This window comes from Phaethon lepturus, unplaced genomic scaffold, assembly GCF_000687285.1.
Source record: "Phaethon lepturus isolate BGI_N335 unplaced genomic scaffold, ASM68728v1 Scaffold34373, whole genome shotgun sequence".
NCBI lineage: Eukaryota > Metazoa > Chordata > Aves > Phaethontiformes > Phaethontidae > Phaethon > Phaethon lepturus.
In genome coordinates, this window is record NW_010527552.1 from 398 (window position 1) to 12,612 (window position 12,215).

General features: G+C 37.9%; 1 protein-coding gene across 1 annotated transcript; it reads right to left on the reverse strand.

Annotated features, from left to right (window-relative positions):
* Nucleotides 1–2,448: 2,448 nt before the first annotated feature.
* On the reverse strand, nucleotides 2,449–11,510 carry LOC104617967 (PMS1 protein homolog 1-like; the record flags this gene model as incomplete). Its single annotated transcript, XM_010283424.1, has 4 exons — nucleotides 11,356–11,510; nucleotides 6,424–6,606; nucleotides 4,255–4,357; nucleotides 2,449–2,612 (listed from the first exon to the last, which is right to left on the reverse strand). Coding segments are annotated over exons 1-4 (582 nt in total), but the record flags the coding sequence as incomplete, so codon positions are not given.
* Nucleotides 11,511–12,215: the final 705 nt, after the last annotated feature.

The following is a 12,215-nucleotide window of genomic DNA, read 5'->3' on the forward strand; positions in this document are numbered from 1 at the left end:
TCTTGCTCTTTTAAGCCTCGGAACCTGATCTTACTCCTGACGTGTATCTTCTTCCATTGCAACAGAAAGCATTGGCTCAGCCTCAAGAATGTGGGATTCTAGGAACTCCTCTGAATATTTGCACATACCATTTTTTTTAACTAATATATAATGTGTAAGCTACATAAAAAACAAAGCCATTCTAAGAACTTAATTCTTTCTCCCAGCACATTTCAAATAGAAATATAACAGCCTCAAAAAAAAAAAAAAAAATCACAGACAACCCTATTCAGTAGAGTGTTATTCTAGCACAGATACACTGTAGTATCACTATAGGAAAAACACCTTCTGATCTGAATTAATAATTTTAATGACAATAATACTTAGCATCTGAAGGAAAAAGAACCAGTGCATATTCATGGTCTGTGATATTATGGTAAAACAGATGCACATAGACCTGATGAAAGTTGTTATGCATTGGAATTTCACAATTTCAAATTGATGCAACAGGCAATTTTTTATTTTGCAAGGAATGACAACAGCAGTAGAAACACAGGGATCTGCATTGAAAGTTTTTTAACATTTTCAGGCTATTTTAAAGCATTTACACATGCAGAGACAGACTACGCTTTCTGGATGATTTAAGCCTTTAATTTGCCCTGCTCAGCAATAGCTACTGAGCGACCTCTTGTGTTGAAACGTCTGAGCAGTTTCTTACTTGTTTTCTTTTTTCTAAATATATTAAATCAACATAAGGCCAGCAATGCAAAATGAAGACCCCAAAAAGTCAGCACCATCAATGTCATTACAATGCCTGCAGATGGCATTTGTACTGATTCATTTTACCTACTCGTATTGTGTACTGAAGAATTTACCTCTGAAGCTAATAGGATAGGTAGTCAAAACCAACGTGCAATGGCTACTATCATGCAACCCTCTGCACCACTTTTGTGGTCAGCACTGTGAAAAAGACATGTGATCAACTTTTTGCACATTATTGCCACTGTATTAAAATAAGCAGAGGAAAGAAAAGAAAACCATGATCTATTAGTCTAATGAAAGGGGATGAAATCAAAATATGATATAAAACTCATTTGCAACTTGTCAGAGAGGGCAAAACCAAACCACCAATAAAAGACAAAATTACTTTTATTAACCAGCATTTAAGACCAATACTGTCAACCACTGCTAGATATGTCAAGGAGCTTAACACAATCTAAGAAGTGCACAGCCCTGAGATCTCCGATTTCAAACTTTCTGTAGTCCCAATGAAGTAAGACTGAAAGTAGATACACTTTCTCAGCTTTGGAGTACTAATTCTGTACCTGCAAGACTAGCTTTTGTTTTTCACAGTATCTACACTTTGATATTTAGAAATACATACATAAATATAATCGCAGCATGCTATCCAACTCCAGAAAAGGTTGGGCAATCTGTTTTCATTTCAGGAAAGCAGTGACATTCATCATTCCGACTGAAAAGGAACCGAAGTGTGACTGTTCGGTTGATAGAGTAACTGATCGAAATTGCTTAATGAACAAGCCAAAGAGCAAGATCAACAAACAAAAGTATTGTAGAACAGAAAAAGAATTGGTGAGAGATCTGGCCACGAGATGTCACTCTCTACTTTGTGGCAACTTGGAAATTCATTAGTGTAACTTTCCTCTCAGAGGTTTCAAAAGCAGGAGTACAGCCAGTAAAATTAGCTATGTTAAATTGAGGTCAGGTAAAGGAGAACTGCTTAACGTGTCATTTCTGTAGCTGTGTGTTTAACTTCTGTACCTGTGTTGTAAAATTACTGTTCTGTATGCTGTGAAGCCAAAGCAGCCTCCAAGCAGCCTCTGAATATGTTCCCCCAAGTCTAAACAAAGAACAACTAGTTCAACTAAAGCTTACTGTTATAACATACGTTACTCTTACTTACACCAATGTAGCAAATTGCTTTGAATTTTGTGGCCTATTAGAAGGAAACCATCGTTATGTGTTGAGCTCTTATGACTCTGCATACAGCAAGCTACCTGTATGTGCTACAGTATCTATACAGATAGATAGCTTAACCCAGTAAGTTTTGAGAGTTTCTTCAGCTAGCTTGAGTTAAAACTTGATCAGGCCCTGTGGCCTAGTAAGGTTTCACTTCTTTGTTCTGCAGAACACCACTAACATCTTTAATAACCACTAGCATGCACAATCATTCTTATACCGCTAGCATGTAAAATAATTTTTGTACTTCATATATCTAACCAGGCACCTGTTGGAGCAGACCAAAAAGATCGGAGCTGGAGTTTTAGGATTAAAATCTGTAACCACCATAAATACACACTTATAAAGGAAAGAAAGAAGTGGAAGCTCAAAACAAACCTATGATGAAAGAAAATTCCTAGGAATGAAAGATTTTATGTAAGTATTAGATGAAATGCATAAATTAATCAGAAACTATCCTGAGATAGCTGATAGAGAAAAACTCATTACCTTATTATGTGTTAAGGTTATCCTCAGGTCTGGTTTTATGATACCATATGCTGTCAGTAGATCTTGGACTTTTTTCAGTTCTTCCTTACATTTTCTATTTGTTGAGTAAAACTGCTTTCTCACAGGAAGATTCTTGAACAAGTTGAGGACTGTTACTGTAGTACCTGCAAGCACGTGACAAAAAACAAGTAGAAATTACACCAAAAACATACCACTGACGAGATATTGAGGAAACTTCATTTATACTTGAAGAGACCTGTCTGTATGCTCCTGCATATAAACCCCAGTAACACTAAATTAGAGTATATTAGCATGAGAAGAAATATACCAAATTAGCAGTCATCCTCCCCCAAAAAAGTATGTATAGATCTGAAGAGCTGCGATTCCCGTCCTTTATTCAGAGTTGACTGCAGCATTAAACTTTCTTTCATACACAACTGACAATAGCAAGAATCAGCACTAAAGCTGAAGACTCTTTCATTGCATATTAAGTTAACTTTCATTAGTAAAATGGTTAACAGACTAGAATCTATTCAGACATATCTGGAGGCAATGGAACACTGAGGTCCATTAAGGCCCTTTACAAGCATTTGCTTTAGGGTAGTACCTGAAGAGCCAGATATCTCTGTTCAAGGCATAGTACATACTAAGAGGAGGAATATTCATCTACCAACACAATCACATAAATTCCTAGCCCATAAGTGTATTGCAAAGTATTAAATATATGTAACAGAATTCAGTCAATCACACAACAATTTTGACAAAAGATAAAGCAATGCAACCCACAGGTTTTCTGGCTGTGGAAAATACTACAGCCTAGATCTTAAAAAGACTCCCTGGTTAAATTTAGTTAAAATTAGAGTTCTCAGCTTCAGGTCTTTCTTAAGTATTTGCCCGTTGACTAGCCCTCGGCAGCTTCTGCTGGCTTAATGGCTCCCTGCGACCAGTTCGTGCTGGGGAGGAAGGATGCCGGGTTGCGAGTCAGCTCGCCGTTGTCGTATAAGCACTGCAGCCGGCTGCAGGGCAGCTTGTGGGCACAATATTGACAAGCAGTCGCTGTGGCTCAGCTGGGAAAAGCTCACACTCCCTTGTCACAAGAAAGGAGGACACGTCTTCCGGGAATACACCAGCTGGAGTGTAACACAAGGACACGGTGTGGTCTTAACGGTCCTCACTGAGCAACAATCTGCTGAGCGGAGCACGAAGTAGAGCAGATGCTACCTCAAACCTACAACACGTCTGAACAATCAAGGCTGCCTCTGAGGTGAGGGCAACCTTTAATCTTTCACACAAACATGCAGACAGATTTCTAGTGACACACCCTTCCTGCAGGTTAGAAAGAACTGTGACTTTGCCTGGTCCTACAGCTGCACTGCTTCCAGCAACTCCCTTGTATAGCAGCAGGGCAACTCTTCCTACTTTAAGCAAGGATTTTGCTATGTACAGAAACATTATTTTGGTCCTGAACAAATCTTTCATATACTTATAAAAGATATATACTTCCAGTCTGCCTGGACCTGGGGCATTGAATTTTTATAGATTTATTTCCACTGTCAGCTTGAAGGAGTGAGTCAGAGAAGGAGAAACTAGTTTATAATTACAATCTAAAGCAACTTCCAAGACATATTATTTCTTACAATCATAACACATTCTCAGTTGACAGACATAAGGCAAGAAATGTTTACAGCTGCAAAGATTTCATACTCAACCTTCAAGTACAGAACAGGTATTTCAACATCAAATAGAGCCTCAGAGAAACAAAATACTTCTGTTACAGTGCAACACCAGAAAAAAAAGATATCTTACCTTGCCCAAGATGGGAAGGCTTTTCAGAAGTTATATGCCCATTGCTATCCAAAGCATACTGAATGCTGAAATCATCATCAGCTGTCTTTGTTGTGATCAAAACCTGAAAGGAGTGATTAAAAAAAAAAAAATTTTAATCGAGGATTCACAAAGTTCAGAATGAGCTTAGATAAGCTTTGCTACCACTCTTACCATTGTGGTATTTTAGTCACCATAATTACATTTAATTTATAAATTTTTTCTTCTACAGGTGTTTCTCACCATCACAGAAACATTCTGCATTATTACTCATTTTTCCATCCATTTAACTAAAAGGCAAGCATTTCTATCGCACTAATACGTGAAGCACAGCAATCCCTACTACCTACAACACACGCTCCTGTATGTTCTAAACACAGGTTAAACAAACAACTAAATCAATTGATAATTTCGCATTTTCATCCAAAGGCATACTATGACAACTTCTTAAATTCATGTGAGATTCCACAAACATAACAACTACTATCAAACAAACCGTATATTATCTTTCCACACCCAAATATATCTAGCAATCAGTAGTAGCATGTTTTGTAAGCTATTAAGGTAATACACAGATTGGCTTTAGCAAGACCTGTCACACACCAGAAGTTCAATAAAACTACAATTCCCTGAATTCAGGCATCCATACTTTGAACAGTAGAGCCACTGCACTTTAACCAACTGAAAGGCATAAAAGTTGTCACACATATAGAGTTTCAGGATATTTTGGTTTATTTTAGTGTCTCATATGAATCACTCAGAATTCAGCCATGCCTCTGGAGAGAAAAAACAATAATTGATTAATTGGAAATGACAACGTTACAGACCTACTTAGGGGCCAATAATAAAGCACCTCTTAACTGAAACTTCAGGGGGCAGTTCAGGTAGCCAGAATGCAATTAATGCCAGGAGTTTAATCAACATAATTATGATCTGAGGATTAAAGTAATACCTATTAAAGTACTTAATACACTCAGGTCACCTCCCATCTCTTAGGAAACATAGCACAGAGCTGATTAAATGCTCAAAACAGATGGCACCCTGCTCTGACAACTCATTAGAAGGAACCAAGGATTGAGGTCTGTCATCATCTGTCAAAACACCAACTCTTTTGAAAGCATCTTTGGAAATCTCCATCCAAACACACAACCCGCTCTTGCTTAGTGCAAGGTGAATGTAGCCCAAGGTAGCAAGGAGTCAAGCTCTAACATGTCTCCTGACCTTGACAGTTGATAGTTCCAATCAGACACAGATATCAGTATCTTCTTGCAGGATCTAATCCTTTGCAGACTTAGAAAGAAGAATCCAAAATTTGACCTTGGCACAGCACAAATACAAAAAGGCAAAACATAATGGAAGAGGTAGATGCTGTGCCCTTAATAGCCTGAACACTCTTCAGATGGCTTTGAATCAACTTACTTATTTTCAGTCAACAAGTTAAATCCTACGTATCAGTACACTGTCAGTCCTCAGCACAAACATATGGATCAGCCTCAGACAGGCCAGGAAGCCAGGTTCCTGTTTACTCATACGGACAACAAAGTTTCTGCAACTGCAGTCATACACAAGTCAAGGAGCAATATGGAGCCCAGCAAGGTCCCGTGACTGCTGATCACCTAGATAACATCAAAGCAGAAAATCCTTACTGGAATGGTAGCTATGTGGGCCATCAGTTCCCTGAAGTGATTTCTCCTGGCCACCATCTGCTGTTCCTTATTTCGATTTACCCTAATTCAAGTAGCAAACTCAGCCATACTCTTTGACATTATATTTCCTGACAAGACTAAAGAGGATAACCCAGTGTTCTGAGGAATCATGTATCTATACCTTGATAGAAGAGAAAACACTAAGCAGTCTGTCTCTGACCTATTCTGACTAAGGAAGATAAATAGAGCACTGCTGTAACCAGTGTGACAGAAAGGCAGGACTGACGCTAACAAGAAATCTGTACTGCTTCCTAACCATATGACATGACTTCTGGGGAGGAGGGGAAAGGCAGTATACACAAGTATAAATTCTTTTGAAAACATATCTCTGGCAGGCTGCTAGAACAATTTAAAGTTTTGCACTGATATTTTAAAAAAGCTTCACAAACACACATACAAAAAAATCACAATACAAAGACTAGACATGTTTATAGCAACTGCTCACCTCTGATATGCAGCAAATTGATCCCAAAGCTTCCCCACGGAAACCGTATGTTGTCAACCTTTCAAGGTCCTCAGAAGAGCTTATTTTTGAGGTGTAGTGTTTAATTGCCATAACTGGAACATCAGCAACCTTGATTCCATTGCCATTGTCTCTCACTTCTATTTTGTTAAACCCATAATTCTCCTGAAAAAGAACAAAACGTAAAGGAGCACTAAAACAGACAAATGAATTAAGACACAAGTTTGAAGCAGCTAAGGTTACAGCTTCTAGCCATACAGAGAGAAGTGGGAGTTTTGCTTTTTTGGAGAAACTGAGTAACGATGAATGTCTCTCTGAAAAAAGAAATAAAAAAGAAAAATACAACATGTTAGGATAGTAGTGATGATTTCTCTAAATAATGTACTTCATACCCTGTGGTTTGGAAATAGCACATAAATATAAATACAGTGAATTGAAACAGGAATTAAGTGTAGGGTTTTTTTTAAACTAGGATAAAATTTGAAAAACCTAAGCTCAGAAAAAGACCTATAGCTGGAAAGCTAAAGGCTTTTCACCTCTCTTCTCTGCTTGATATCAGTTTTTTCAAATCATCACAAATGCAGCCCTGCATCCACTAAGGTCAATGGGCCCTCACCAAGAACTGTTTTCAATTTCAGGCTATTTCTGTGATTTCACTACTGCAGAGGTTTTCCAGTCTCTATACTGTCTCTCAATGTACAGAAGCTGCAATTCCAATGGGGAAAAGACAGAAATAAGAAAGCTTGTAAAGAGGTACAATACTTTACAAAAAGAATTAAAGAGACTCTTAAAAACAGTTTTCAAGGAAGCGAATTTCAGTCTTTGTGATTTACCTTTACGTATTATGCAATACATATTTACTGTATTTGTATTTATATAATGTAATTTAAATTGTGTCATTTCAATAAACACAAGCATAAATAGGGTGAAAAACTCTGAAAACCCAGATAATTAGGATAGCTAAATGAAATACGGAATTCAGGTTCTATAAAATTTCAAATAGGTGCAGCAAACAAATGCTTCCTTCCAGCTACATTATAATCTGCCCATGTAAATCACACCCAAAAAGAATCACAAGCCAGGAGGAGAAAGTAATTAGAGCTGCAGGATCACTAACTAAACTTCTTTTACAGACGCATGCCTGGCTCTTTTTGAAAAGGTTATGATGTAGCATACAGAAAAACGTGCTGTAGTGTGTAATACATCTAGGTGACCTTAAAAGTGGTTTTGCTTAAAGTATCTTGAATGAGTGGCTGCTACTGATGCTGTACAGAGCATGGGATGGTCCTTCACAGAAAGCTGATTGATTAGACAGAACTAACTTCATTGTCTCATCTGGGCATACAATGAAGACAGTTATGAAAAAATATAATGGACTCCCAGGGTTATTTCTTGAAGTAAAAAAAAAAAAAGCAATTAAAAACAAAAGGAAGGTATCTAAAGATATTATCTCTAGTCACACATAATCTGCATGAGGAAACATGAAAAGCCTCTGAGGTAGCCACAGAACTACATGTATTTAGCTAACTGATATGCAATAGAAATGTGGGTACATTTCACTTTCCATATTAATGAATGGTGCTAAAGCTATCTTCAGGGGAAAAACAATGATTCTGCTAATATTTGAGTCAATCTCCTACTGGGAAGCAAGACAGAACCTAAGCAATACACTCCAACTGAACATAAAAACACATAAGGAGATAGAAACAGGAAACCTTCTATGCTGCTGCTGTATGCACTAATGAAGGGTTTGAGCATTTTACAATGAACCTCTATTTTCCATTCTAATTTTTATTTCCAGACCACTTAACTGCTTAGGAAAAATGAGATTTGTCTTCTTCAACTTCAATCAAAACGCTACATGAATGATTCTCTATTTCTTTTCTAATATTATTCATTTTTACTTGCACATATTTTGCTTAAAATATTACAGTGCTTAAACTTTGTATTCTGTAACACCTTCCACCATGCTACATGACCTAAATACTACTGTGGTCACAATCCCATGAGACATTTAAGTTGCTCTACCAGATCAGTGATGCCAAACTGCATGGTTCAACTCCCTCCTCTTTTACTCACAACTGCACAGTCCCATCTTCGTTTCAGCTACAGCTCTGCTACTCATGAGAACTCTAAGGTCAATTCAGCTTATTAAACTGACACAAATAATCCACTTTTCTTGCTGGGCAACTTTTCTTTTGAATTAGCAAGATGAATGGATCATTAGAGGCAGAAATGTCTAGCAATGCCATGCAGATGCATGTAGGACTTCTCAGGACTTCACTTCTCAGGTGATGAGATGGATCAGGTGTACAATGGAACCTCACCCAGCTAAGCTTCCGCTGAGAAGGTTCTAAGGATTAAAGTGCCCACTTCATGCATTGGAAAAAAGGTGCAGAAACGAGTGCCTGCCTTTTACAACAGCTATTTCATATACTAGTAGCAAACCCGTAACCAAGATTTGTCCTTCCCAAAGCCCTACTCTGCTCCAACTACTAGCAAAGGCTGTTGCTCATCTTCTCTATTAATTAAAATATGCAGGTCTCAGTCAGCTGATGAAGATTATTCTCATAAATTCCTGTTGTTAGAAGTCAGTAAAGAAACTGATAGCCCATGGATTCTCTTTATCCATACACAAGCAATTGTATTGCTGCATCAACATTTTTTAGCATACTTTAACCTGAAGCCAGGACGTCACGTCAAGGATAAAACCATCACTCTACATATGCTTAATGCACAGCCATGCTACTGAGGCCGTTGACCCCGCTGCTAACAACAAGGCAAGCTCCAGCATGTTCATCTTTCCAATAGCAACAAAGCTAAAGTTCAAATTAATAAATACATACCACCCAACACCTTACAGAAAGGCCACAGTTCAGTTTCTAATCAAATTACTGGTTTCATACTATAATGAAAGCAACATCACATTATCTAAAACTACAGTACAAGCTGATGTTTTTCCCAGTGTTGCATAAAAGCTTGCTGAGACACAGTGCAAAGGCACTCAGTAACATCACCTATGGGAGCTTGGTCAACCAAGAAGTTAACAAGAATAAAACACTAGCTAAAGCTTCCCGCTACAGCTGGCCACTGCCATGGTTTCTACCTGAGAACCATTCCACCCCCAGGTTAACTCCTGCCTGTCTCCAAAAAAAGCCACTCCTGTCTGTGTTCAGCCAAATTGGGTAACAAGTCTGAGTGAATCAGCTAGCCTTCCTAATCCATCTGGAAAAGGTTAAAACAATAAAAATGCTGCAAGTTTCAGGCAAAACCCATCAAGCTATAAAATTAAATGTCAAAGTTTCTGTTCTTTATTATGCTTTTAAACCAGTCAGAGTTAATGTGGTCAACCTTATTTAAAATAATAAAAATAGTATTTTGCTCTAAAAATATTCTTATCACAAAAAAAAAAAAATCCCAGAAAAAGAATCCACCATTTTACAGTATTACTATGTAGAGCTGTGCAAAGTGCAAGTTTTCTCTTCTTCCCTAGTACCCACAGAATAACAATCAGCACTGACAACTTGTGTAAAGCCAGGTTGGCTGTTGGTTTGTTTTAAAAACACAGCAATTTGGATCGGGCTGAAGTGACAAAGAATGTAACAGTAGTGCAGATGACTCATGCACTGGAAATGACTGAAAACGCTCTTTTTAATTGATTTGGGACCTCTCACTATGGAAACAGATCATTATTGCACTGTGAAACCCACGCTGATTAGAGGGTTTCCTCCTCTGGCTACCTGCATGGCTTTATATCAGCACTCTAGTAAAAGAGACAAGGTTTGTTCTAACAATTTTTGAAGGCTCCAAAACCATCTGTTGACTTCTTGCAGTTATTGATCAGCTCACAGGATCTCATTCTGATACCCCTACCTGCAGTAGTGCATACACTACTCACTTTGGAGGTACTCATGAAGCAAGATACTATGCAGTCTAAATATTGACAAGATAGAGGTCATCACAGACCATAGTGAAGGCACAGTATCTTCAGCTCACTTTAGGCAAATAACAAACAAGCATGTCCCTTGGCATCTGCAGGAAGCCATACTCAGATGGAAAACACTTGAGACTCATTCAGAAAAGATAGCAGTGACATAGACAAAGAAACAAGCAGAAATATAATTGCCCCCCTCATTAGAAGCATTTGTCTAACACAATTCAAGAATAGCTTATACATTCACTGTTATTTAGAGGGAAGGAAATGGGATGCAATTCTGGATACATCCATTTTTACAGACTGTAACAACATGTTTTCCTACTAAGCAGGAGATATGACTATTATGCAGCTCTCTACAAAATACTGCAAAACCAGAAATAGCCGTAGCAGCAAAAACAGATGATCAGTTAGCCATTTTACCCAATTTGGGAAAAAAAGCACAAGTTGCTTATTATAAGCAGTATTTTCTTTTTTCAGAAACTATCCTTGAGTGATATGCCAACTTTTTTTTAACACCTTATAAAAATAAAATGTTAGAAATAGTTAACAGTAATTAGGGACGCTGTGGTAATTTACATGAGAAAAACACCTAGCATGGCCATCAACATCTTCCATTTTCACCTTCCTGACAATATTTTGTAATAAGCATTAAATGTGCCAGTCTAGCAGTGAAACTGAAATCCAACATCTTGGACTTCAGTAGCAAAAGAAGTATTAAAGAAGTTGACAGTTTTTTCCCCAAGACACACTCAGGAGCACAAATATGCCTTACTGTTTCACTAGGGCCTCAAAAATCTTTGTGGAAACTGTTTTTTGACCATTTTTATTTGAGATTAAAAATATATGTGTATAAACACTATTAATATCCTTCCATTCCCCAAACCACAACCGCCTAAAATGCACATTTGCAGTGGAACAACTTTCCTTGCATCTTATTTTACATCCAATTCTTTGTAAGAGAAAGAAAGAGGACTTACCAGTTTAATATCAATATTTGTGGCACTGGCATCCAAGGAGTTTTCTATCAGCTCCTTCACCACACTCACAACTGATGTAATGACCTGAGAACTTGAAAGGAGACGAATAGTTTCTGCCGTCAGCTGTTTCATAGTGGAATTAAGAGTCAGAGAAGCTGCACAGAAAGATAACAGGAAAAAAATGTAAAAGGCACATTACACATACATATTGCTAAGTAATTGTTTTATAGCAACTTTTAAATGCAGGCAAGACATAACATTATGGCTACTAAAGAGTATAATTTTCAAGATAGAGCAAGACTGAATCACAACCTGGCCTTTCTGATCAGACTGCATGCCCTCAGGCAGAGCACTTTATTTCTGTGTCTCTGTATCTTCCACTTGAAAATGGAGATGTCTCATATTACAATAAGCAAATGGAGAATTTTTTTTAATCACTGAAAACACTTACAAAGGGTTATAAAATCCCTACTGCATTACAGAGACACTCTACCATGAAGAGATTGTAAGTGGATCTGCGAATTTTTGTATGCGTTGCTGTTTAAGTACCCAAGCTCCAGGAAAAGTCTTTGCTGGTCCTTGTAACATGACACAAAGAACTCAACCACATTTTTTCATGCATATAAGAATGGGACGGGGAGGAAAAAGACCATTGCTAGACAACTCTGCACCTCAGGAAGGGTTCAGACTTGGTTTGCTCTCTGTCCTACAAGGAACTTCTCTTCTACTATGCAGCATCGCTCTTTACTGGGTTATGTTACGTAATGCTATTTACATTGAAAGGCAGAACAATCCCAGCAGTCCTGGCTTCCCGATCGGTTCAGTCCAAGCTATCTGCTGGAGAACCCAGACCATCCCAA